The sequence below is a fragment of the Eptatretus burgeri genome, chromosome 10 (genome assembly GCF_056783735.1).
Source record: "Eptatretus burgeri isolate ZD-2024b chromosome 10, Ebu_testis_v1, whole genome shotgun sequence".
In the NCBI taxonomy this organism is placed as follows: Eukaryota; Metazoa; Chordata; class Myxini; order Myxiniformes; family Myxinidae; genus Eptatretus; species Eptatretus burgeri.
Window position 1 is genome coordinate 70536368 of NC_140970.1, and position 26083 is coordinate 70562450.

At 46.4% G+C, this 26083-nt stretch overlaps 1 protein-coding gene and 1 pseudogene across 3 annotated transcripts; both read right to left on the reverse strand.

Moving 5' to 3' along the window:
• Positions 1-276: 276 nt before the first annotated feature.
• On the reverse strand, positions 277-21908 carry LOC147018828 (uncharacterized). 3 transcript variants are annotated; one of them, XM_085898889.1, is made up of 6 exons: positions 21629-21713; positions 11085-11166; positions 10903-10947; positions 9833-9879; positions 4938-5109; positions 277-838 (listed from the first exon to the last, which is right to left on the reverse strand). In XM_085898889.1, exons 3-6 carry the CDS (start codon positions 10926-10928, stop codon positions 460-462), a joined length of 624 nt encoding a protein of 207 aa, XP_085755015.1. In that variant the 5' UTR covers positions 10929-10947; positions 11085-11166; positions 21629-21713; the 3' UTR covers positions 277-459. The 3 variants fall into 3 exon arrangements, with proteins under 3 accessions (XP_085755015.1, XP_085755016.1, XP_085755014.1); XM_085898890.1 differs by lacking the exon at positions 21629-21713 and adding an exon at positions 18730-18861; XM_085898888.1 differs by lacking the exon at positions 21629-21713 and adding an exon at positions 21775-21908 and having other exon boundaries at positions 278-838.
• On the reverse strand, positions 12187-14546 carry LOC147018829 (uncharacterized; annotated as a pseudogene).
• Positions 21909-26083: the final 4175 nt, after the last annotated feature.

Genomic DNA, 26083 nt, shown 5'->3' on the forward strand with positions numbered 1-26083 from the left:
CCCTGGCAGGATTGGCACCCAGGTCGAAAAACCAGTTAAAACCAGTACACATTTTCAACTGGTCTCTATTGGTTCTAATTGGTCTTTAACTGGTCTCTATTGGTTTCAACTGGTACCAGTTAAATTCAGTCAGAATTCCAATTTCCCAGTTGAAAAAACCAGTAGCTCATATTTGTACCAGTTAAAGTCTTACTGGTTCCAGTTGATACCAGTTACAATGTACTGGTCCCAGTTGATACCAGTTAGTTAAATACATGTATTTCAACTGGTAATATATCACTCTATTCCAATTTCCATATTAAAACCAGTAAGAAACCAACTGGCTTTACTGGTACCAGTTGGCTACTGGTTTTCAACTGGTACCAGTTGACCAGTAAGCTACTGGTCTTTACTGGTTTTTTGACCTGGGCAGTACTAATCAGCGCTCGTGATTGATTAGCAACCTGCTGGCTCACGGAATTATCCATGCTCGGTGGCCTCGGGACTGGGCGTTTGAGAGGGATCCGAGTTCTCCCTCTTGTGGCGAACTTTGAAAGGATTCTTAACTATACACACACACACACACACACACACGTTGTGGTTCTTTGCTTGGGTGACGATGGATGCTGGGTGAAGATGCAGCAGAAAGGTCCATGAAAGGTCCATGCACTGTGTCAAGTTCTTAAGGGTCAATTTCAGTTTATTATTTAAATGATTGATTTTTGTCACCTCGGCAAGAAGAGCTTTGGCAATGTCAATTGGAGAATATGTACAAGCTTCTTCGTTTATTTTTGGCAGCATCTCGTACATCTTCCTCAATGCGTTGCCGTTTCTGTCGGTCAGCTTCAGAGGGACAATCCTAAAGAGGAAGATCATTATTTAAAACTTGGCAAAATGCAATTAAAAGCCTTTTTCACCTCCAAGATTGGAGGAGCTTCCTTGCATGTAACTTGATACCCAACATTGCTTGTTGACAATGGACAAATGGAGTTTTCAAGTTGACTTATCATGATCAAAATATATAATTCAAAAACATTACGCTAGTTGCTGAACATTACGAACACGGGAGGCATGAAACCTGGAGTGAAGTAAGATACAAGTGATTATTATTGAATCACAAAAATGGAGATCATTCAGTTTGTTTGTCCACCTCAGAGAAAATAAACAATGTTTGTGCATTAAAAAGTTCTGTTCTGTGCTTGCATATGGCAGCATGGCTGTGCCGCTGATGCTGTGCCCCTATACCAGTACATTAATGCTCATTTCGCCAACCTCGGAAGGACGAAAGGCTGAGTCAACCCCACCTGGTGTAAATTCAGCAGTAAAGGGGCTCAAACTCAAGAGCCTAAGATCACAAGCCAGCCACCCGAACCACGAAGCCAACACCAGGTTTATTCAAAAGTGAAGGCACCACCAATTAATACAGCTGCTGAGTAAACAAGTTTCCGATTGTACATAATAATCACCAAGGGGGGAGCGGGAGGGGGCGAGCAGGACAGTAGAAAGGTGCATGCACTCGCCTGTGAACTGTCTAAATGCAATTGCTAATTCCAACACAAAACTATCGGTCTTACTTTGACAGCAAAAGAAAATAGAAAGAGAGGAATAAAAGGGGGAGTTATCCACCATAACAGATCATAAGATCTTGACGTTTTGAGCTTTACGTTTCATCAGAGCAAAACGGACACATGGGAGGTGGGAAGTGGTTTGTCCAACTGTCACTGCCTTCCCATTTCCCACTGTTACTGATGGGAAGCTTCCAGTCTCTCAGTGTCAGTCAGTCAGTCAGTCAGTCAGTCAGTCTCTCTCTCTCTCTCTCTCTCTCTCTCTCTCTCTCTCTCTCTCTCTCTCTCTCTCTCTCTCTCGCTCTCTCTCTCTCTCTCTCTCTCTCTCTCTCTCTCTCTCTCTCGCTCTCCCTCTTTTGCTCCGACAAAGGATAATGCCTGAAATCTCAGCACCTTGTGATCTTTCATGGTGGATAACTCGAACCATCTTACACTGACCCGTGTGGCCTGAGTTTGAATCTCAGCCCAGTTATCGACTATTGTCGCAGGTCTGGCGGTTGGATGAACCCCACCCCGCCCCCCCACCTCCCCGACCCAATTGTGGTGGACGGGTGGTTAACACCGACCAGACCAGATCGCCGAGCGGTTTTCTTTCGGAGACAAACACGTGATGCTCAGACATTATAGAGGCAGGACACGTGGGAGGAGCAGAGCAGCACTGGTGGAGCGACGGAGGCACAGATGGTTGCACAGCACAAGGGGTTTATACTCGTACCCCACAATAGATACATGGACATCAGCAACGAAAAATAAACATGGGGATTTAAAGAAAATGGAAATACAAGAGAAATTCAAAATGTAATAATTAATAGGTGAAGTAAATAAACGTCTAAACTCGAGGCGCCTCCACACAAGGACTTAAATACAGACAAGGGGAAAACAAATGAAAAGCAAATCCTCCTTTTATTCTGGCACTGAGCTTTGTCCAGAGATGGTCTTTATTGAACTTCGGGATTGAGCCGCTTCGTCCTGTGCAGGAAGAAGCATCCCAAAATGGCGCCAAGCCTCGCTCTGGGCGAGAAACGTACATGAGGTAATTCGTGAGGTGATATTCAATGCCAGGGCTCACCAACCGCCATGCGGCTTGCTCATTGACCGCACTTGCCGATCCTGCTCTCTGCAGAATGGCGCCGTCTCTTCGGTGATATCCACGAGGCTTTGAGGTCCATCTCTCTCGACCCAACCAAGAGTCAATGGCCAGCACCTTACTCCACCATGCGAACCAATTCGCCTCAGCATGGATGTGAGAATCGTGCAATCTTCTTCATGCGTCGAAGGAAAGCCAGCCGTAATGCTCTGATCTTACACGCCATCTTATAGTTCCGTTCTCTGATCACATTCCTCACACACCGAACTGAACCAACAAAACCAAAACACTCGTGCGTTCACCTCTGATCTGTCTTCGATGTCACACCGATCAATCATCCACTCCGGTAGTGTGACTTGTTATAGTTGTTGTTATAAAAACGTAATTCCTGTTATTGCTGGCTTATAAATACAAAAACTTAGGAATGGGTCATGGGGTCAATTACATACTGGAGGAAATTGGTCATAATCCCAATCTAATTAACACAGCACCACCCCCCCCCGTGTGATGACAAGTAACACTTAAGCACAGTTTCCCGACTTAGTTTATATCGAGATGCCTCCTACATGTCCATGGACCAAGCAACTCTACACAATCCGAACTTTCCTCTGAAATTCCTCTATCTATCCCCACAACCGTAACACTATCACCCTGGTGCCTTGCATGCAGGGTGGTGCTGTTGTGGGCCAGGGTTCGGCGGCAATAAACGAGCACGAGGTGGAGCAGTAGAGTCGTCTTCCACCGAACACCCGGAATTTAGGTCGTGACTCTCAGACAACTCCGAAAGGTCACGGGTCCCTTAGTAGACCGTGGTCGCCAATATTTTGACGGCGTGGGGTAGCGTTAATTGCCTAATTTCAATATACCTAAATACCCACGTCGTCCAACTACCGGGGGAAACCACACCCGCGACCGACTTTGTCCAAATCGAGTTGCTATCACTGACTCTGATCCGGCGTAACCGAGCAGAAGTTACCAAAGCCGCGCCAGACCAAATGAACAATCCACGGCACGAACGGCCCTACCAATTCGCAACACGCACCATGCTAGGCCAATGGAGGAAAGCACGAACAACGAACTGAACATTTAACAGGGGTTTTATTAATAACAATAATCGGGGAGGGGAGACAGAGCAGAGTTGTCACAAATTAAAGGCAGGCAATGTACAATAAGCAAAAGCACTTAACAATCCTACTTAAAGACGGGGCCCACGGACACACACACACACACACACACACACACACACACACACACACACACACACACACACACACACACACACACGAAAGAAATGGACCCGTGGGTCTTTAGTCGGTAGAGCCGGGTACCTCCCCACCTCGTGCGGTTTCACCGGACCCACACTTGTGGAGCTCAGAGTCCGTGGATGGGAACGGGGATCCCAGCTCGAGCGCTCCAACGCAAACCACCATGAGAATCCACCGCATTGGACCACAGACCGCTCGACCACAACCATAGACTGTGCTGCAATCGCCACCAAGACCGCAGACCGCAATCGCCACAATCCTGCAGAACACACTCTTGTCTGCCCAACCCCCGTCCTAACAACCACTCTGCTCTTCTGAGGTGGGAGGGGTCTCTTCTCTTCGCCACTCGCCCCATGATTGGACGAGGGGTTGTCGGATGACTCGTGGTCACCTCCCGATTGGCTGGGGAGTGAGTGTCATGCTCGCCCTTCGCTCATTCGCTGGAGGAAACGTCCATGCCCTGCCTTGGGGCAGAGCCTCGATCTGAGGGGATGGAGGCTCCGCCCACGCCTTCAGCCAAAAACACGTGGGCAATGGCGACCGGGAAGAATGAGGGACGGTGGCGTTGTTGTAGTGGATGTAGTAGTAGTTGTTGTTGTTGTAAAAACCTAGCTAAAAATAACTCATAGCGCACACATGTAATTCCCATTAGACAGAAGGAAGGATTCTAACCTTCAACACATACTTATCAAAATAATTTAACTCAGGGGACTCTGGCTATCTGTGTGCACAAGGTTTCCAAATCCGTAACAGTACCACCCCTCAGTTGAAAAGTAAACTGGTAGTCCTGCCTGCAACCATTACTCGGTGGACATTGAAGATCAAATGGGTTCGTTTGTGAAGATGTGACAAATTATTGCCAACACATGAACAGATTAAACGTTCCTGCCAGAATGCACAAGGGCACTGCATCAGCAGCACTGCCAGGCTTCAGTTATGATACAATCAATCCTGAGCTCCCAATTATTGATGTCTCACAATCTCTACAAAGTCCTTTTGGCAGTTCAACCACAAACCAATGTTCACTTTTGCTGAAAATACCTGTGATTTTTGTAGAACTTCTTCTTCTCCTTTTTGTCCTTCAACTTATTGCAAATATGTTGCAGGACGGTTGCAGTACTCCCCTCATGTCCTTCAACAATAAGCACACTCTGTTTTGTGGACTTCTTTTTGAAAATCTTAAATTGTTTGAGAATCTCTTTCCACTGGGTTTCTGTGGAGCAGTGAAACGATGGACCAGTCATTATTAATGTTCAAAAAGGAAACACAAGCATCAAAAAGTGAATTCATAAATATCAATGAGCGCATACCTCCGTCACTCAATGCCTGATCCACGAGAACATATCGTCGGGCAAAATACATTTTTCAAATATCGTGCAAAATATCGTTTTTGGCCCAATCTCTCAATGGAATCACTTACAAAATTAAATAATTCTCAGAAACAAATCCAGATTTGGATCTTCACACACCCCACCTGTCCACACACCCAACCTATCCTTGCCACACACCAAACTTGTCCACCAAATTCGTCCAAATCCATCCACAACTTTTTGAGATATCGTGCTTCTTTCATTTTTGGCCCCATCTCTCAATGGTGAAGAATGGTGAAAAAAATTCAAGTAGTCGCATCCGAATCCGTATCTTCACCAAAATCTAATCAGTTCGTCCTTGTTGCACACCGAACCTGTCCATAAAATTTCATCAGAATCCGTCCACAACTTTTTGAGATATCCTGCACACAGACAGACAGACAGACCAACAAGCCGGTAGGCGACGAGGGATTCGCTAGGATCGAAGCGCTGGATACGATGCTTTTCATTCTGACCGATCCACCGACGAAGATTCATTGCCAAGACGTATTGGTTCACATACAATTGTTCCTCTGCCTGGCAAGATTTTTCCTATTGCGTATTTTGCCAACTGGCACTCCTCATAAAAAATGACGGTAAATAGACACCCTATTTTTGAAGGACTACCATTTAAAAAATAATCGGTTTGCTGGTTTGTGCTGTGGAGCCTCGCGTTGCAGACACACACACACACACACACACACACACACACACACACACACACACACACACACACACACACACACACACACGGAAAACCCGATAAACTTCTCTCAATGCTCTTGTTTGACCACACCTCCTGAGCCACACAATATTTTCATAAGCCACGCCCACTTCCCATAAGCCACGCTCACTTCCCAACGCCACTCCCACTTTCCTACGCCACTCCCACTTTCCATCAACCACGTCCACTTTCCCCGAGCTCCGCCCACTTTCATAAGCCCCTCATAAAATATGACGGTGAATAGACACCCGATTTTTGAAGGACTACCATTTGAAAAATAAAACCTCAATCAAAAATCGGCTCGAGCAAAATTTTCTAAATATCTCGAAGTGTTTAATTCCGAAGTCTCGTTTCTCTACATTCAAAACTGAAGGGCAAGTATTGAAAATACTGTACGCGGTTTTTCGGCCGCTGCACAGCAACGGGTGGTTGCTGGGCAACGAAATTAAAACGCGTACATTCCCAACACATATTGCACATGTTGGCAAAGTTTCATCGAAATTGGTTCGCTGGTTCATGCTGTGGAGCCTCGCGTTGCAGACACACACACACACACACACACACACACACACACACACACACACACACACACACACACACACACACACACACACACACACACACACAAAACCCAACAATAAGGGATATCTTGCATATATAGCGAATCCAACAAATAGACAGAGAGGGGTGAAAGCATAACCTCCTTCACCTTTGATGGTGGAGGTAATTAAACTATTTTTATTTTTATTTTTATTTCTACTCTCTCAACCTCTCTCAACATCTGTCTCCCAAATATATATAACTGGAAGAATCCTCCTTTCATGTGCATCCTGTGGCTGCTCGTTGCATCATTGCTGGGAGTGAAGTAGAACCGCTGATGCAATATCCCCAATGGGTGAGAGCTGGAATTTGTAATTTAGCAATGGTGCTGGAGATGGCTGCCCGACTATTTCCATAGGACACCGAGGGATCTTTCATGCCCACCAACTAATACCAGCAGGTAAGACGCCCAGTTTAACGTCCATCCGAGTCATGGCACACACATTGATGAATCACTCTGCCTGTGAAACACCAGGATGACAATTTTTTTAGCTGGGCAGAGATTCCAACAAAGCTAAACAGCTTCACAGCGAGTATGCCTACCTCTCGGCCATCCTGTCAATTACTGTAAACATTACATCCTATTATATGTTCAGATTTTTTACCTCCACAACTGAAGGTGAAGGAGGTTATGTTTTCACCCCTTTCTGTCTGTCTGTCTGTCTGTCTGACTGTGCGCAGGCTATCTCAAAATATTGTGGATGGATCTGGATGAAATTTGGTGGAGAGGTTGGGTGTGTGTGACAAGGATGAACTGATAGATTTTGGTGACAATCCGGATCCGGATCCGACCACTAGAATTTTACAAGTGATTCTTCACCATTGAGAGAGGGCTAAACTAATATATAGCACGATATCTCAAAAAGTTGTGGACGGATTCAGATGAAATTTGGTGGACAGCTTGGGTGTGTGACCACAACAAATTGATTCGATTTTGGTGAAGATCCGGATCCAGATCTGGATACGAGAGTTATTTAATTTTGAAAGTGATTCTTCACCATTGAGAGAGGGCCAAAAACGATATATAGCACGATATGTCAAAAATGTGTTGGACCCGATATATTCCCGTCGATCAGGCATTGTGGGGCGGAGGTATGTGCTCCACCGAGTGCTCTTCCAATTGCTGCTATTGTTGGTGTTATTATAGATTGTTTCTTTCTTCTGTCTCTCTTGCATTGAGGAGAACAGGACAGGTCAGGTATGGGAGCATGCACCAGAGCAGTGTGTTTCAGCGTCCACTTTCCACGAGTATCCAGGGGCCTCCATCTGACCATCCCCCAGGCAGATGCCTGACCCATCCCCATCTCTTTGAGATGCTCATCAACCTGCTGCAACCACGAGTCAAGTGGTCAGCCCGTTGGTCTCCTCCACTCACGAGGCTCCCTTGCTGAGAGAATCTGGTGAGCAGGATCAGCATCAGGAAAACGAGCCACATGATCATACAGTCACAGCTGGCACTCACGGACCATACAGGTAACAAATCTCATCTGTCTCTCTCATCAACTGCTCGTTGGACACAAGGTGTGATCTGCAATAGCCAAGGATTCTCGGAAAAGACCTGGTACCGAAGGAGTTAAGTCTCCGTCTCAGATCCCTGGTCAGAGTCCAAGTCTCACATCCGTAGAGAAAGACTGGAATCACCAAGGACCTGAAGACTCGGACTTTCATCCTCCCGCACAGGTACTGACAGCACCACCCTCCATGAACCAGTGACTCCATGACTCCCCAGGCCCGATCCACAAGTCTATTGACTTCTGGCTCACAACATGCAGAGACATGAATATCACTGCCAACATAAGTGAATCTCTCCATGACCTCAACATCCTCACCACAAACAGGTACAGACAAGATAGCAGCATCCAAGATGTCACTTAAAGCATGGATCTGAGTTTTGACCCTGGAAACCTGTAATCCCAGCAGCTCCAACTCCTCATTCAGTGCCTCGAGGAGAACAACTGGACAGTAACTTAGTTTACTTTTTTGTAATCCTGCAGGGATGCATTATTGTCCACTGTTAATTTTATTTGCATCCACCATATAAAACACAATGTGTGTATGTGTATTTGTTTGTGTGATGTCTGTCCCCCTTCAAAATGACGATTTAAGAGGGGTTTTAAAGGCCAATCTTTTCACACGACTGTGTTTACTACAGTCTAGGTTTTCAAGATAAAAAAAAAAAATTTTAAAACATTTTCCATTAAAGAGTAATTACGTCTCTTCTTTTGGAAATGTACACGGTGACTTCCAACCGGGCCTCAATGGCGGTGCACAGAACGGTTAAAAAACAACAATAAAAACAAGTCGCACGGAGGTGAAATTCACTGCACGTGATGAGCAATGCACACAGAGTAAACCGAGTGTTCGTTTACGTCTGTAGGATATCTCATAAATAAAGGTGATATAAACACACCTGACACGAGGCCCTGGCTTCAAACTTTGGCACACTCACACAACTGCACCATAAAGTAACGTGTTCCAATCCGTCATTTTTGACGGAATTTATACCAGTGTGTAATATTCTGTTTGTATGTAGATTTTCCTTTAATTTACATGATTTTAACCGGATACATGTGCTGTGATTTTATACCTGCGAAGTGAAAAACTGAAATTCACAGGTAGAAGAAATTTTCCCGTTTATGGAGGTGTAAAGCAGAAGTTTGGGAATCTTCTTATTCTTTAGTTATGTAGCACAAGGCTGTGAAGTAGCATCAATGGCTGAGGGCAATGCTGTGCTGCTGATGCAGTACCCTATTGTACGTTAAGGCAGGAATTTGTAATTTCTTCAGGGTGCCAGCGATAGTTCGCCGACTCTTCACGAAATACAACATGGGATCTTGTCGCAGTGCACCAACTTATGTGGCAGATGGGATGCCCAATTTAACGTTCAGAAACACACACTGATGAATCACCCTGCCTGTGAAACACCAGGGTGACAGTTTATAACTCGGCCGAGATTCAAACTCAGACGAGACAGCTAAGAGGTGAGTGTGCATCCCTCGAGGCCATCCTGCCAGCCCTGTTTGGGAAATAAAAATTATCAATGGTTTGCGTTGGACGAAGTGAAATGATTTTTGAGATTATTTTGCTGTGATAACTCTAGCAATAAGTTTTACTGTTAAGTACTCATGAACAGCACCTCTCACGATTTAGAAATGTTTGCAACCCTTTACCACACTACATATACTGTTGGTTTGTAAACTTAATTATTGCATTGGAACATTCTTCATAAAGGTATCTTAACAAATGCAGGAAAAAGGACTTACTGGAATCCAGGAAATCCTGTTGCTTCTGAACATCCTCTGAATGATCCCTGTGTAAACATGAACACGTTTATATTGTTAATTTTGAGTCCTCTAAGACAAATGTTAGTTTGTACATATTTCACACAATCAGATTCTGACACCCACCGCCACCCCCAGACACCTGTGACCCTCCAGCAAATACACACACCCCCTCCCTCTCCCACATCCCTTATAGCATCACATATTTTGTGTACGGTTCCAAATCAAAGAGCTTGCACATGTATCACATGACACAACAGACAATATGATACAGTGTAATTACCCTCGCCAAAGGAGAGGGTATTCCATTTGGTTCCGTTTGTCTGTCTGTCTGTCTGTTTGTCCAGACAGAACGTGCTAATGTAGGCCACAACCGCCACCCAGTGCTAAGCCAGTACCTTGCCTTTCTCATTTTTCAACCAAATATGCCTATAAATTATGTACAATTAGAATGTGAGAACATCTATAAATTACATTCAATAAAACCACGCAAAGCAAGTGTGGGTGAGAGAATGCAATCTTTGTTTACTCGTTTTAATTACCTCTGCCACCGAAGGTGGATGGAGGTTATGATTTCAGCCCTGTGTGTCTGTCTGTGAACAGGATATCTCAAAATGTTGTGGACGGATTTGGCCAAAACATGGTGAACAGTTTTGGTGAACATGATTTAGCCAAAACATGGTGAACAGAACAGTTGGGTGTGTGACAAAAAATTTATTCAATTTTTCCTGAAGATGAGGATCCTCATCAAGATCTGAGTTTATTTTTTATTAATTTGCTGGTGATTCTTCACCATTAAGAGATGGAGCTAAAAACAAGACGTAGCATATTTCAAAAAGTTGTGGACGAGGTATGACAAAACTAGGTGGATGGGTTGGTTTGGTGACAAGAACAAGCCGGTTAGATTTTGGTTCAGATCCGGATCCAGATCCGGTCTATCAGTGGGATACAAAACGTAAACTGCTCACCCTGGCGCAGGTGTGCGCACGACCCAGGGCTGTTATAATTTCACATGAAATACAACACAAGGATGGGTTTTTCTCACTACTTACTTCTCCTTCTCCTTGTCCTTCTTCATCAACCTTCTCCATGATTGCCTGATTCGAAAAAGAAGATGAAAAAGTCAGTTTGTTGTCCATTTGGTGAGAAAGATTCACCCAGAATCACCAAGAACATGATATAAAAGATTGAGCTCAACAAGGAAAAAAATAAGAACAAAACAAGTTTTACTTACTGGAGTCATGTAAAGAAACGAACCATTTTCATTCCCTTATTTGTTGATTTGAAATTGGAATCTTTTCAATTTCTATCACAACCTTGAAGAAAAAAAAAAAGAGACCTTTCAAGAGCACAAGAGCACAATATCATTCAAAAATGTGCCAAACTTTAAATCATATGTTTCATCGATACCTTTCCATCCAACAAGTGGTGGGGGTGGGAGGGCGGTGTTTTCCCGTTGGTTTCAAATGTTAATTTTTGGCCACTGGTTGGACTGTGTTCTAGAAGGATTTAACTTACCAAAAAATGATGTCGCCATTTTTGTTGGCGATTTCTTTATACTTTTCTCTCAATTTCAAATTACGGCCCAAATCGTGCTAAATAATTTCATTATATTACCCCAAAATACATTCTGTATGTAAAGGAAACACCCAATATATTGCTAAAAGTAATATAATAAATAAGAAAAAAACAATCCTTTCAACAACTCAAACTTTTTTGGGGTTTTTGACTTCTAAATTTTAAATACAGTGATAATCTCACAGGTCAAACATGTTTTATTTAGTTCTTTCGGTCCACCATCTGGCTGGTTCTGGTCAGCTCATGTAGGATAGAACTTCAATGTTCATTTAGTGTTTGTGTTCATAGTTAGATGGAAGGATCTCCTTCTTCTTCATCCTCTTCAATTCCTAAGAGTGCCTGGTTGACATTACTGCACAATGCACACCTCCTCATCGGCTCCACACAAACACATCTCGGAGCATTTGAGGCCCTGCGACCGACAGGAACAGTGTGATGTGCAACTGGTCTTCTTGCACCCACATTTGATGAGGTGAGTAACTGTGGCTGGAGCTGGAGGATCCCTTGTTGGTACTGGTACTAGCGTATCCCCCTCTTCCTTCCACCCATAGGTTGTTGCTGGTGGTACCTGAGGGTGAGGAATGTTATCCTGACGCCACACCATGGCCTGGTTGGACCATAGATGTCAGCTTCACTCCAAGCCTCGTCAAGCCCACTGTCTTCGATGGCATTCCCAGCTGCCCGCAATGCAGCCATCACAGTATGCATCTCACCCAGTCTCAGCACCCACTTGCCCTTGCAATCTCAAGCTGTTTGGCTCATTCATATAAGGCCATGTCCAAGGTGATAACAGTCTTCCTGTCAGGTCCCATGACCATGCAATTGATTTGTAGTGTCTGTTTCAGGACTGTGATTAGTGTTTGCCATTCATGGGCAGTTGCAGCTATCAAAGGCAGGGCACTAACCTCTGTCAAAGGTTTTTCAGATGACAGGAGAGAGTTGTAGGCTGCCCAGGTAGGGATGTTATGACATTTGCCACTGCCACCCTGTTGACGTGCTGGCTGTTCTGGATCTTGCATGGCTGTTGACTCACCAAGGAAAGCTGTGGCAGTTGGCTGCTGTGATCCCTCAGGAACTACAGGTTGGTTGATATCCATGGCTTGAACATCCCCTGGAGCCTGTTGATCGTCTGGTGGACTGATATCCATGGCCTGGACATCCTGAGGCACATTTTGATTGTCTGGTGTGATGACACCAATGGCTTGAATGTCCCTGGCTTCAGTAGTGCGCATGACTGCCCTATAAAGTAGCCACACAGAGTCTTGTGCAGAATAGGGTTCGATTGCTCCTACATTTGCTCCAGGATGGAATCCAGCGAAGATGGTACCTTCAGCTGCCTTTGCATTAGGTGCATGGCAGCAGATGAAATCTGGGTCAGTCAGGCCCTTCAGGGAGCGGTCCCTGGCTTTTTGGTCATTCAGCCTCAACTTCTTTGTGCTCTGTGGGTCAAGCGAAGGTTTTTTGCATTGATACAGTGCGGTGGCTGTTGCATGTAGGGTCCACTTCCCATCTGGTGTGTCCTCATTGAAGTCACTGTTGTCGATGGCAAAGAAAATGAATGTCCCCTTGCACATTGTTGCTGGCAAATATGCTCCTTGTTCCTGGGTTGCCTCTATGACTGCATTGGCCAGTTGGGTTTCAAGCCTCAGGATCCTTGTGTAATCTACAGAGAGGCCAAACCCATGCAGGAATTCAAGGAGCTTCTTGCTCCTAGTGGACTGATGAACTGCAATGCCAACAGAGAGCAGTTGTGGCCATTCCAAACGATGGCGGAATGGAGCATCTGGTTGTTTTGGCTTGTATGTGACTTGGCGCTTTGACTTGAAGCAATACATGATGTTCTGACTGATGGTTAGAACATCTCGATGAATGGTGGCAGAACGGACTGTGTCTGTTTCAATGTTTGCAGCTGGTCCTGCAACCAACCAGCGAATGAAGGCAGAGAGTGCTTTTGGAACATGTTGTTCAGCATCTTCATTGCTCAGTTCTCCTTTGAATTCCCATGGGTGCTTGTTCTGGGCAGTAATGGCAGCTCGGAGTACAGAAGCACTCTCGAACAGTTGCCTAATATCACTTTCAGTAGTCTTTGCCATAGCATCCTCCATAGCCGCATCGCGGACAGCTGTTGTGAACGCACAGTCTAACTCATTCCGCCGTTTCGATTTCATGAAATGGACATTATCAATGTGAGAGGTGATCTTCTCCTTGATATCTCGTGTAGATGGCTTCATGTGTACACCATTGGATTCAAGCATATTCGAGTAGGCCGACTTGAGGTCTCTCATGGTGACAACTTCTCCAGCCTGGAGCAGAGTGCGAACTGGGCTGACAAACTCAATGTCTGAGACTACTTTGCCAACATTAGCTTCTTGCTGTGTATACGCTTTGTCCTCACTGCTGCTGGTTGCACCACGCTGGACATTGTGAACCCAGCATGAGAGGTGGTACTTTACATCAATGGCACGAGCATCGTCCTTAGTGATGGCGGCACTTAGCTGCACCTTCCAAGTTTGATTCTTGCTTTCATCAACAGCCTTTTGCAGTTGTTTCCCTGCAATGAATGTACACACCTCATGAACTGGCTCCTTCCTGTCTTCTTGGCAGAAGAAACACTGCTTTGCATTGAAATGAGATGTTGCTGAACGTGTGAGGTGAAGAGTCTCACTCTCAGCAGAGTCTGATACACTAGTGGCTGCAGAAGAAGGCTGTCCACGCCTCTGCTGTAGACGCTGACTCTCTCTCTCCTTATTGGCAGGCCTTCTGGTATCGTGCCTTGGCACACTCAAGGTGACCACTGTTACAAGTTGATCCATAACATTTTCTGTGCCACTTTGCTTTCATATCTTTTAGATTTGAGGCAGTGTACCCATGCAATCGCCCACTGATCTGTGCATAATCAGCATCTCCATACTGTCCTCTTTCGTACACAAACTGGAGGAACTTTGAGTAGGCTTCCTCTGATGGTTCAGACACGAGTAGACCAGTGCCAGGCTCCTGACACTGAATACACAGTTTGATATCAGTTTCTGGTCTTGGTTTCTTACTGGTACTGGACTCCATCTTGTGTGACTGCTCCTAATGGCTCAAGCACTTCAATCTGCAACACACGAAATTTAGGGTGAATGTACACTGTACAGTCATTTGCAAAAGTTTAGGACCACCCTGAGAAAATGTCAGCCCGTTGAACCTGTCAGAGACGTTTTTTTGCCCATTTTTCCACAGGACCAAAATCACAAAAAAAAGAAAAAAAATCAGAATTCACAACAGACACCTGCCAATGGTTCCAGAAGCAAGTACAAGCACGCGTCTGAATGTTCTCGGCGGGTGACGCAACATCTATGAGTGGATGATGCAATACCTGTCCAGGGTTGCCAAATTGACATTTTCTCAGGGTGGTCCTAAACTTTTGCAAATGATTGTAGATGTGTATTTCTTATTTCTAAGGCCTTAACTATCATCACTAAGGTCAAAGGGCGGAGGAGCTCCTTGTGAGCCAACGGCCATCCATATCTAGTGCCCAACTGTGTCTGCGGACGTCCTCCTGCAGTTGGGTTACTTCTTATTAGGAGGTTGGTGGCAGGATTTGCACTCCGGCCACCGTAAAACCCTTCATTCCGCAAAACGCAAAAACGCAAAAAAATCTGAAAACCCACTCCGTGGGAGTACCTCCTGTGCAGCTTCCCTTCGCAGGGCAGCTCACCGGATGACGGGATTGGGGCAAAGCCTTCAGGACCCCCAATCTTTGATGATAGGAGGGAAACCACGGGGTAACATCCCTGGGTCAGATTGCGGGAGAGTGTGTCGGAGTGGTGCTGAGGTGTCGTCCACCAGACGGCGGTCTCCTTGGGTTAACCTGAGGCGGTCCCTTCGGGTGGGTGCCTGGAATGTCCCATCCCTAAGAGAGGATGATCACCTGTCTCTGTTATCATCTGAGCTCAAGCGTTTGGATATCGGTATTGCAGCCCTCTCTGAGGTTCGGAGACCGGATTGCGGCGAGATAATGGTGGGTGGTTACACCTACTATTGGTCTGGTCGCTCTGATGGTTACCATACCCAAGGAGTTGCTGTAGCTGTGTCCAATACGCTGACCCCAATGATAATTGAGGTAACACCGGTCAACGAGCGTATTATGAGATTAAGGATTCGTCACTCCTTAGGTGTCATTTCCCTGGTCTCTGTTTATGCTAAGACTGAGGCGAGTGATCTCATCGTGAAGGATGCATTCTACGCCACACTCGAGTCTGTGGTTTATCAGTGCCCCCAGACGAGATACACTTCTAGTCTTGGGGGATTTCAATGCATCGACTGGAACTGATAGGGATGGTTATGAGGTATGTGTTGGTCCCCATGGGTCAGGAACTATGAACCAGAATAGCACTAAGTTCCTTGACTTTGCAAGAAGTCATGGACTTAGGGTGGATGGTTCATGGTTTCAGCGCCCACAAGCTCATCGCTGGACTTGGTATTCCAACGCTGGCGGTGTGGCAAAGGAGATTGACCATGTCCTCATTGACGGTCATTGAAGGATGATCCAGAACTGCAGGGTCTACTGGAGTGCTCAGTTCCTCAATACTGACCACAGGCTTGTTGTAGCAACTCTAAAGCTGCACCTTAAATCCTGGAGAATGGTACCATCCCAGCCTAGGCTGGATGTTGCCAAGCTCAGGGATGAGAGAGTAGCTGAGGAGTTTGTGAACAGGCTGAGTGGACACTTGGGGGGTCTGGGTGCTTTGGGGGGTCCTGAAGAGTTGTGGAGCGCCTTCAAGACCACCGTCCTTGATGTTGCCGGTGGATGCCTTGGAGCTCACCGCAGGGCAAAGAAGAATTTTGTCTCTCAAGGGACACTGGATACCATTGACCAGAGTCGCAGGGCCAGGCTGAATGGCAGAGCTGAGCTGTTCAGGGAGCTGAGGCGTAAAACTGTACGTGCACTGAGGGTGGACAAGGAGGCCTATGTGCGAGGAATCTGTGAGGGGGTAGAGCATCACCTGTGGACAGGTGATGCTCGTCCCGCTTACAGGGGAATTCGCGCATTACGTTCATCCAAGCCCATCCCTCGGAGCACTGCAGTTCGAGCAGAGAGTGGTAGGCTCTTGACAGAAGAGTCCGAAGTGAAGGCCCGCTGGGCCGGTTACTTTGAGCGGTTGTACCAGGCTGATCCCCCAGCTGTCGAGTTGGACGTCAAGGGTGTTACAATCCCTGTTGCTGACCCTCGAATCAACTGTGGTCCACCTTCGCTTGTGGAAACACGGGCTGCGGTGAACCAGTTGAAACGGGGCAAAGCTCCAGGGATCTGTGGCATCCATGCTGAACTTCTCAAGGCTGGTGGAAATGCTGCACTCGTGTCGTTGCATGCAGTTTTGTGCTCTGCCTGGAACACAGGCATCATCCCAACTGACTGGAAGAGGGGCCTTGTTGTCCCTCTCTGGAAAGGGAAGGGTGATCGCCAAGACTGCAACAACTACCGAGGGGTGACGCTGCTCTCAGTGCCGGGCAAGGTCTTTGCTCGGATAATTCTTGATAAGGTTCGCCACCATCTGCTTGAGCACCAGCGTCCAGAGCAGTCAGGCTTTACACCAAAGAGGTCAACGATTGACCGTATCCTTGCACTTCGTGTCCTCACCGAACGCAGACGAGAGTTTCGGCAGGGGCTGCTTGCAGCCTATGTTGATCTCTGTAAAGCGTTCGATTCAGTGAATCGGGATGTCCTCTGGAGGATTCTTGGTCTTCGTGGGGTGCCACCAAAACTGATCGATCTGATGTCTGAACTCTACTCTGGTACTGAGAGTGCTGTGAAGTGTGGTGGTACCATCTCTGACTTATTTCCAGTTGTTACTGGAGTTCGTCAGGGATGTGTACTTGCCCCCACACTTTTCAGCACTTGTATGGACTGGATTTTAGGGAGGATGTCGGAGAGATCAAATTGCGGTGCATCGTTTGGCAATGTCAAGATCTCGGACCTTGATTTTGCAGATGATGCAGTCATCTTTGCGGAGACTTTAGACATCCTCTTGGGGGCCCTCGAGGTGCTGAATGAGGAGTCGGAGCCGTTGGGATTACGGGTTTCTTGGGTCAAAACGAAGATCCAGGCTTTCGGTGACATCTTGGATGCTGCTGTCCTGTCTGTGTCTGTTTGTGGTGAGGATGTTGAGGTCGTGGAGAGATTCACTTACCTTGGCAGTGATATTCATGTCTCTGCTGGCTGCGAGACAGAGGTCAATAGACGTCTGGGTCGGGCCTGGGGAGTCATGGATTCACTGGATCATGGGGTGTGGCGCTGCCGGTACCTGTGCGGGAGGACGAAAGTCCGAGTCTTCAGGTCCTTGGTACTTCCAGTCTTGCTCTATGGGTGCGAGACTTGGACTCTGACCAAGGATCTGAGACGGAGACTTAATTCCTTTGGTACCAGGTCTCTTCGGAGAATCCTTGGCTATCGCTGGTCGGATTTTGTGTCCAACGAGCGGTTGCTGAGAGAGACTCGGATGAGATTTGTCACCTGCATAGTCCGTGAGCGTCAGTTGCGGCTGTATGGACATGTGGCTCGTTTTCCTGACGCTGATCCTGCTCACCAGATTCTCTCAGCGAGGGAGTCTCATGAGTGGAGGAGGCCAGTGGGCCGACCACGTGCCTCATGGTTGCAGCAGGTTGACCATCATCTCAAGGAGATGGGGATGGGCCTGGCATCTGCCTGGGGGATGGCCAGACGGAGGCCCCTGGAGTACCGGCGGAAAGTGGACGCAGCGACGCGCTGTTCTGGCACATGCTCCCATACCTGACCTGAACTATCATGCAAAAGTAAGCTGAAGAGGAGAAAGTGAGATCTCAGTATTATATGCTGGTTTGGATGGGTTGTGGCTGCGAAGTTCAACAAGAAGTTAGTTGTATGATCATAAACAGGATAAACAGACATTCTGTAATGAAGACACTTAGTTCAGATTGAATATTTGTCAGAAATACTTCAGAAAACACAATGTAACATTCTGGCACTCCAGACTCTGAAACAAAGCGTGATTAATACAGTACGTTGGGTCAAAAATGACCTTTCAGCTTTGACGTTGTGTCAAGGTTACTGAAGGTCCACAGAAAAAATGGCGACAACATTTTTCCACTTCCTGGCTATGCGAAGAACACATTCATAATAGTTGCAAAAAATTCACATGCAAAACCAACGGGAATCCCAATCTGTTACGTTGCCCCCCCCTACTAAAGTGGAACTGTATATCTGCTCTGCCCTCTACCTTTCCCCGCCCTCCCAAACCTGAATATAAAAAGAACGGCACTCGGGGAGTGCATAGTCTCACCTCATGTATTCATTGTGAACGAAAATACCATCGTTAACTCAAAACGCCACAATTATAGCCCACTGCTGTTATGGACAAGTATTGGGGATGCCTCCTTGACGTGATCGTACCCCCCCCCCCAACACAAGACGGGGGCCAAATCTTCCCCACTCTTCCTTGTTGCACGGAATTGGAAGGGCAGCACGGTCACAATCAGAGCTTTGATCGCTAGGTCCCCATGGAACTCCCTCACCATCCCTCTCATCTTCCACATGAACAACACACACAAACACTCAAACCACCACACATAATTACACTCACACACGCATCACATATCCACAACAAATATTTATATTTTTTCTTCTTCTTTAGGGAGTGACCTTCCTCCGGCAATTCTCCCCCATTCCCCTCGTTCTCGCGAGATACATAAAAACTAACCCAGGACCCACCACAGTAGACATTTGCCCAACATGTAAAACTCACGTCACGAGCTCCAGGACTAGAATATATCGACTTTTTGGCCTATGTTGACCTATTGACCTCAAAAACAAAAGGCTTCTTGCTTTTGACGAGCTTTACCATGTGGGGAAGTTTCGTGAAGATCAGTTTAAAATTGTGATATGTCGGTGATTGACATACTAACAGACACACAGAATAACACGCAAGACCAATCAATATAACTTCAAAAATAATCCATCTTCCAAAATAACAAACAGACAGACGGGGGTGACGACATAACCTCCTTCCACCTTCGGTGGGGGAGATAACAACAAAACAACAACTATTATGGTCTACATCTATCTATAATTCATGCACCCAATCATGTGACATAGATTCTTGGCATGGGTTATGAACGTTATAAATATAATTCTTCACTCACATCGGGTCGGAGATCAAACACATGAAGATTCAGATTTTCAGATAAGGATTTCAAACTCAAGCAATAATGGCTGGAAAACTTCACCGATGACGTCATCGTTATCTCTCCATATACCCCATGGTGAGGTTATGACATATGGCAAGTTTCAATTTTTTTTCATTGAGGGGGCGGTTCAGGAGAAAAAGATGTCACAATATCTCCCTAAATCCAATATGGCTGCCACATCGTGTGGCCGATGATGTCAGAGTTAGCAATAAAATATTCTCCATGGGGAGGGAGTCCCTCTGTTCAAAGTCTTTAAAGCAAGAATAGATCAACTGGACAGAGACACACAGACAGACAGACAGACAGACAGACAGACAGGGGCGTTTTAATAGTCTCGCATCCCCTTCATGGAGAGATGAACAGAGAGATCATTAAATACAGTGTCAGGCTGATGTGGTTATAGGGAGAGGTAATGTGGTTATCGGGAGAGGTTATGTGCTTATCGGGAGAGGTAATGTGGTTATAGGGAGAGGTTATGTGCTTATCGAGAGAGGTAATGTGGTTATCGGGAGAGGTTATGTGCTTATCGGGAGAGGTAATGTGGTTATAGGGAGAGGTTATGTGGTTATAGGGAGAGGTTATGTGGATATAGGGAGAGGTTATGTGGTTATAGGGAGAGGTTATGTGGATATAGGGAGAGGTAGTGTGGTTATCGGGAGAGGTTATGTGCTTATCGGGAGAGGTAATGTGGTTATAGGGAGAGGTTATGTGGTTATAGGGAGAGGTAATGTGGTTATAGGGAGAGGTTATGTGGATATAGGGAGAGGTAGTGTGGTTATCGGGAGAGGTTATGTGCTTATCGGGAGAGGTAATGTGGTTATAGGGAGAGGTTATGTGGTTATAGGGAGAGGTAATGTGGTTATAGGGAGAGGTTATGTGGTTATAGGGAGAGGTTATGTGGATATAGGGAGAGGTAGTGTGGTTATCGGGAGGTTGTGTGGCTATTGGGAGGTTGTGTGGCTATCGGGAGAGGTAATGTGGTTATAGGGAGAGGTAATGTGGTTATAGGGAAAGGTTATGTGGATATAGGGAGAGGTAGTGTAGTTATCGGGAGGTTGTGTGGCTATCGGGAGAGGTAATGTGGTTATAGGGAGAGGTAATGTGGTTATAGGGAAAGGTTATGTGGTTATAAGGAGAGGTAGTGTAGTTATCGGGAGGTTGTGTGGCTATCGGGAGAGGTAATGTGGTTATAGGGAGAGGTAATGTGGTTATAGGGAAAGGTTATGTGGATATAGGGAGAGGTAGTGTAGTTATCGGGAGGTTGTGTGGCTATCGGAAGAGGTAATGTGGTTATAGGGAGAGGTAATGTGGTTATAGGGAAAGGTTATGTGGTTATAAGGAGAGGTTATGTGGTTATAGGGAGAGGTAGTGTGGTTATCGGGAGGTTGTGTGGCTATCGGGAGAGGTAATGTGGTTATAGGGAGAGGTAATGTGGTTATAGGGAGAGGTAATGTGGTTATAGGGAGAGGTAGTGTGGTTATCGGGAGAGGTTATGTGGTTATAGGGAGAGGTTATGTGGTTATAGGGAGAGGTTATGTGGTTATAGGGAGAGGTTATGTGGTTATAGGGAGAGGTTGTGTGGTTATAGCGAGAGGTTGTGTGGTAATAGTGAGAGGTTGTGTGGTTATAGGGAGAGGTAGTGTGGTTATCGGGAGGTTGTGTGGCTATCGGGAGAGGTAATGTGGCTATAGGGAGAGGCAATGTGGTTATAGGGAGAGGTAATGTGGTTATAGCGAGAGGTTATGTGGTTATAGGGAGAGGTAGTGTGGTTATCGGGAGGTTGAGTGGCTATTGGAAGAGGTAGTGTGGTTAAGGGAGAGGTTGTGTGGTGAAGGGAGAGGTTGTGTGGTGAAGGGAGAGGTTGTGTGGTGAAGGGAGAGGTTGTGTGGTGAAGGGAGAGGTTGTGTGGTGAAGGGAGAGGTTGTGTGGTAAAGGGAGAGGTTGTGTGGTGTGACCCTTAAAAAAAGTGCCTGTCCATGAATCGAGATTCTTTACCAAAATGGAGGTGGATCCGCCAAGTCCTGGGAGAATTCCGTTGTACTTTCTCAAACCCGAATCACGGAGATAACGAACAACACACACGAGTCACGACACACAGTTGATGCCGTCACGACGAAGATTTTTGTGCGTGTGGGATTTACCTCGTCACGACGAGTAAGATGGACACGATCAGACGACCAAACGTTCACCGAGAAGATTTCTTCCGACAAGAACACAACACCATTCTCACCATGGCAACGTCGAACGTTTCGTTTCGTTTCATCAGATTCTTCCGTTTCCCTTGGAAACCTCAACCTTCGAATGGTGACGTCACATTGTCCTGAAAATCGAGTTGATTCTTCAAATAAAATAACCCGGAAGCACAAACGTTTGTTAATCCATGAGGTCATTCTTCACCCTTCAAAGAAAGTGCCAAAAATATATACAGTGCGATTTTTCAAAAAGTTGTGGACAGATTGTTGCGAATACGTTTTCCCCCTTGAGCTTTATAACTACCGAGTTCACAAATTACTGTTCCAAATTGAAACCACAATTTAAACATGAAAAGCTACACTGTGGTTACACTCTGTGGTAAAATCCGGTCATGGGAGTGGGTATGTTTTCCCTTCATACACATAACCCGGGTTCATGAGGTCAGGTTTAGGATGTTAAAATGTGGAGGTTGTGGTGAATTGAAGGTCGTGACGTGTGATCACATGTTGCCCGGCTCGAGCACAGAAGAGATAAAGCTGAGGTTCGGCTCGGTCGGGGGGATTGTCCCAGGGGCATTGTCGTTTTATGTCGGCGATTCACTTGGTGCTCATTGAATGGTGAGAATACTGATTTATATATAATACTGATTTATTTTGCGGTGATTAGTTGCGCGTGTGTACCTTGCTGCTTATGCACTCCTTGCTGCGTCTGTATTTCCTGGTGTGCCCGTAGAAGCGGCTCCAATCAAATGGAATAAAGCCTATACTCTGAAGGTTCTTCTCTCGTCTTCATTTCAATTTATTCCATTTGGTTTTCTCGGCTCTCTCAACCAACGATGGACAAGATCTACAAACCAGAGAGGTTCGACGCAGACCCAAACGCGACTGACTCAGAAATGAAATGGTCGCATTGGTTCCGTTCCTTCTCACACTATCTGACCATCATCGAAGAGGGAGCTGACAGATTGGCCGCCCTCGTGAATCATGTCTCGCCCGGCGTATACAGGCTCTTCTCGGAGTGTGACACCTACGAAGCAGCGATCGATGTGCTGCAGGCGCTCTACGTGAAGCGCAAGAACGAGGTATACATACGACATCTTCTCAACACACGCAAGCAAGCAGCCGGGGAGACAATCGATCAGTTCCTGCAAGCTCTGAAACAGCTGGGAAAAGACGGCAGCTTCCGGGCCGTAAACGCCGAGGAACACCGAAATGAAGCGACCCGGGAGGCATTTATCCAAGGACTCAGATCAGCCCACATACAGCAACGCTTACTAGAGAAAGCGCAACCCACTCTTGAAAAGGTAGTTGATCAGGCTCGAGCGATGGATACGGCTCAGCAGCAATCTGAGTCATTTGGGACACCGATGCTGCTAATGAACGCCGCTACGCTGGAAACTCAAGGAACCCCACAGACACAGACACAGCCTGACACAGGGGATGGAGAAAAACCCGAGGAGCCGGATACCCAGACCACGTCAAACTCCTCAGCAACTGCTCCGGTTGGTAAATGCTTCTTTTGTGGGTACAAAAGACACCCCGCCACAAATGCCCCGCCAGAGATGCCACATGCATGAATTGTGACAAGAAAGGGCATTATGCCAGGGTATGTAAATCTACTCTAAGGAGAAATAAACCCACTTCTGCGGCTCTCTACTCGCAAAAGAAACTAACTGCAGCCTCCCCGGGGAATCTATCCAAGGCTATCATCAACGTACGAATTAACGGGCATATGGCTGAGGCACTGATTGATACCGGTAGCTCTGAAAGTTTCGTCAACAGCTCGCTAGTGAAGGGCAGGAAATGGAAAATCCACCCGACAGACAATACGGTATGCATGGCCGCCACATCACTACAGTCCCGCGTACGAGGGTACTGCAATGTTGAATTGGACGTAAAAGGGTACACGCATCGGGATGTAAGGGTACTGGTGCTTCGTGATTTATGCGCAGACGTAATTCTGGGTCATAATGTCCTCCAGCAGCACACGAGCGTCGAAATACCCTTTGGAGGAAGCAAACCTCGTCTAATTTTAAATGCTTTGACCACCGCAGAGGTAACGTCCCCCCAGCTGTTCGCTAACTTGTCGCCGGTCTGCAAACCGATAGCGATCAAATCGCGGCGATATACCACTGCTGACATGAATTTCATCACTTCAGAAACCAAGCGATTACTGGAGGAGGGAATTATAGAACCGAGCGATTCGCCATGGCGCGCACAGGTGTTAGTAACCAGCAGTCAGAACCATAAGAAACGGATGGTTGTCGATTATTCCCAAACGGTCAATCGCTTCACCCAACTCGATGCCTACCCCCTGCCGCGCATAGACGAGATGGTCGAACGCGTGGCCAATTATAAGATATTCAGCACCATCGATTTGCGAAGCGCCTATCATCAAATTCCCATCCGAGAGGAAGACAAACCTTACACCGCATTCCAGGCAGGTAGGCGCCTCTTCCAATTCAGGAGGATTCCATTCGGCGTCACGAATGGAGTAGCTTGCTTCCAACGGGTTATGGACGACATCATCTCAGATGAAAACCTCAAAGACACTTTTGTTTACGTGGACAATGTCACAGTGTGCGGTAGGGATCAGGGGGAACATGACATGAATCTGGACAGATTCTTGAGCATTGCTAGAAAATATAATCTGACTCTCAACTACGAGAAATGCGTATTCTCGGCAAGGTCAATTGACCTTCTCGGCTACACGATAGCCGACGGCATGATTAAGCCTGATCCTGAACGATTGCGCCCACTTCGTGAGCTACCCCCACCTCAGGACCTGCAGACGATGCGCCGGGTGATCGGCATGTTCGCTTACTATGCGAGATGGATTTCGCAATACTCCGAGAAAATACATCCCCTAGTGCATTGCAAAAACTTTTCACCAGATGCCGCTGTTGTAACAGCTTTCCACAACCTCAAAGACGATATCAGCAATTCCGTGGTATTATCGATCGATAGCTCGGTGCCCTTCGTGGTGGAAACAGATGCTTCAGATCACGCGATAGCTGCTACGCTTAATCAGTCTGGGCGGCCGGTCGCGTTCTTCTCGAGAACTCTCTCTGGAAGCGAGCAGAGACACTCAGCGATAGAGAAGGAGGTGTACGCCATCGTCGAAGCGCTGCGTAAATGGAGACATTATTTACTGGGAAACCACTTCACGCTCGTTACGGACCAACGATCCGTGGCATTCATGGAGAAGGAACAGCGTGGCGAACACGACGCCGGAAGTGGATTAAAATGGCGGCCTTTATCAGTTTGGGAAAATCCCTTCAGAAACCTTCCTCCAGACTCACCAGTGAGAATGCTCCCAAATTCGGGTTACAACATTAAGCCAAGACCCAGATAAGCTGGAGATACAGTGGTCCATTTTTATATTTTATGGAGCTATTAAGGCAGCTGTTCGTCGTCTATACACCTCCCAACAAATGTATGCGTCTGAAGACCGTGAAGAAGATCTCCCGTCGGGCGGGAACTCTCCGTGTGTTTGTCTCGAACGTTTCATCGGCGCCAAATTGTTCGTACTTTTACATCGTAAGTTATCAACAGGCCATGCACATCCCTGCCTGTCACCTTGCCTTCAATCAAATGTCAAAGCTCACCGACCAGTTTGTGAAAGACTTTGGACAATCTTCCTCCTGTGGCTAACCCAACAATAAGGTGGCAGGAAATTGGGGGGAGAAATGGGGGCTTTAAGGGAGTAGTTGTGGTTCCTGAGGCCCACATTGATTTGCAGAGGGTGTATTGTTAGCCGGTTTTTCTGGCATGTGAAAGGTCTTACTAATATGGAATAGGCAAAGCCGAGAAGCGAACGGAGAATTCTTCTTACATTCGCTTCTGACTTTACCTATAACTGGTTCACAACTGTGTACTTGCCAACTATACCGTGGTTCGTGTAAGCGCCGCACAGCTGATGATTTTGACGCAATTTCCGGTTACTTCGGCCTTGATTCGGGATCAGCGATCAAATAATGGAAATCACGATTAAAAAATATTTTTTGATGATGCGGGAGATATCTATTAAAATTAACTTTGGGGAAAAAATAATTGAATAAATAAATAAATAATCACTTCTGGTCAAGAATAAAAGAAATTAAAAGTTCCGGAAAGAGTTTCAAAATCACTCCCGGTAATGTTAAATACTGTTACGTCTGAGGGGGGTATGCATTCAAAGGGTAATTAGGATGTTTAATTAGGTATGCCATGCTGTTCGAGTTGTACCAGGATCTCGATGTAATGAAGTAGGGATTCA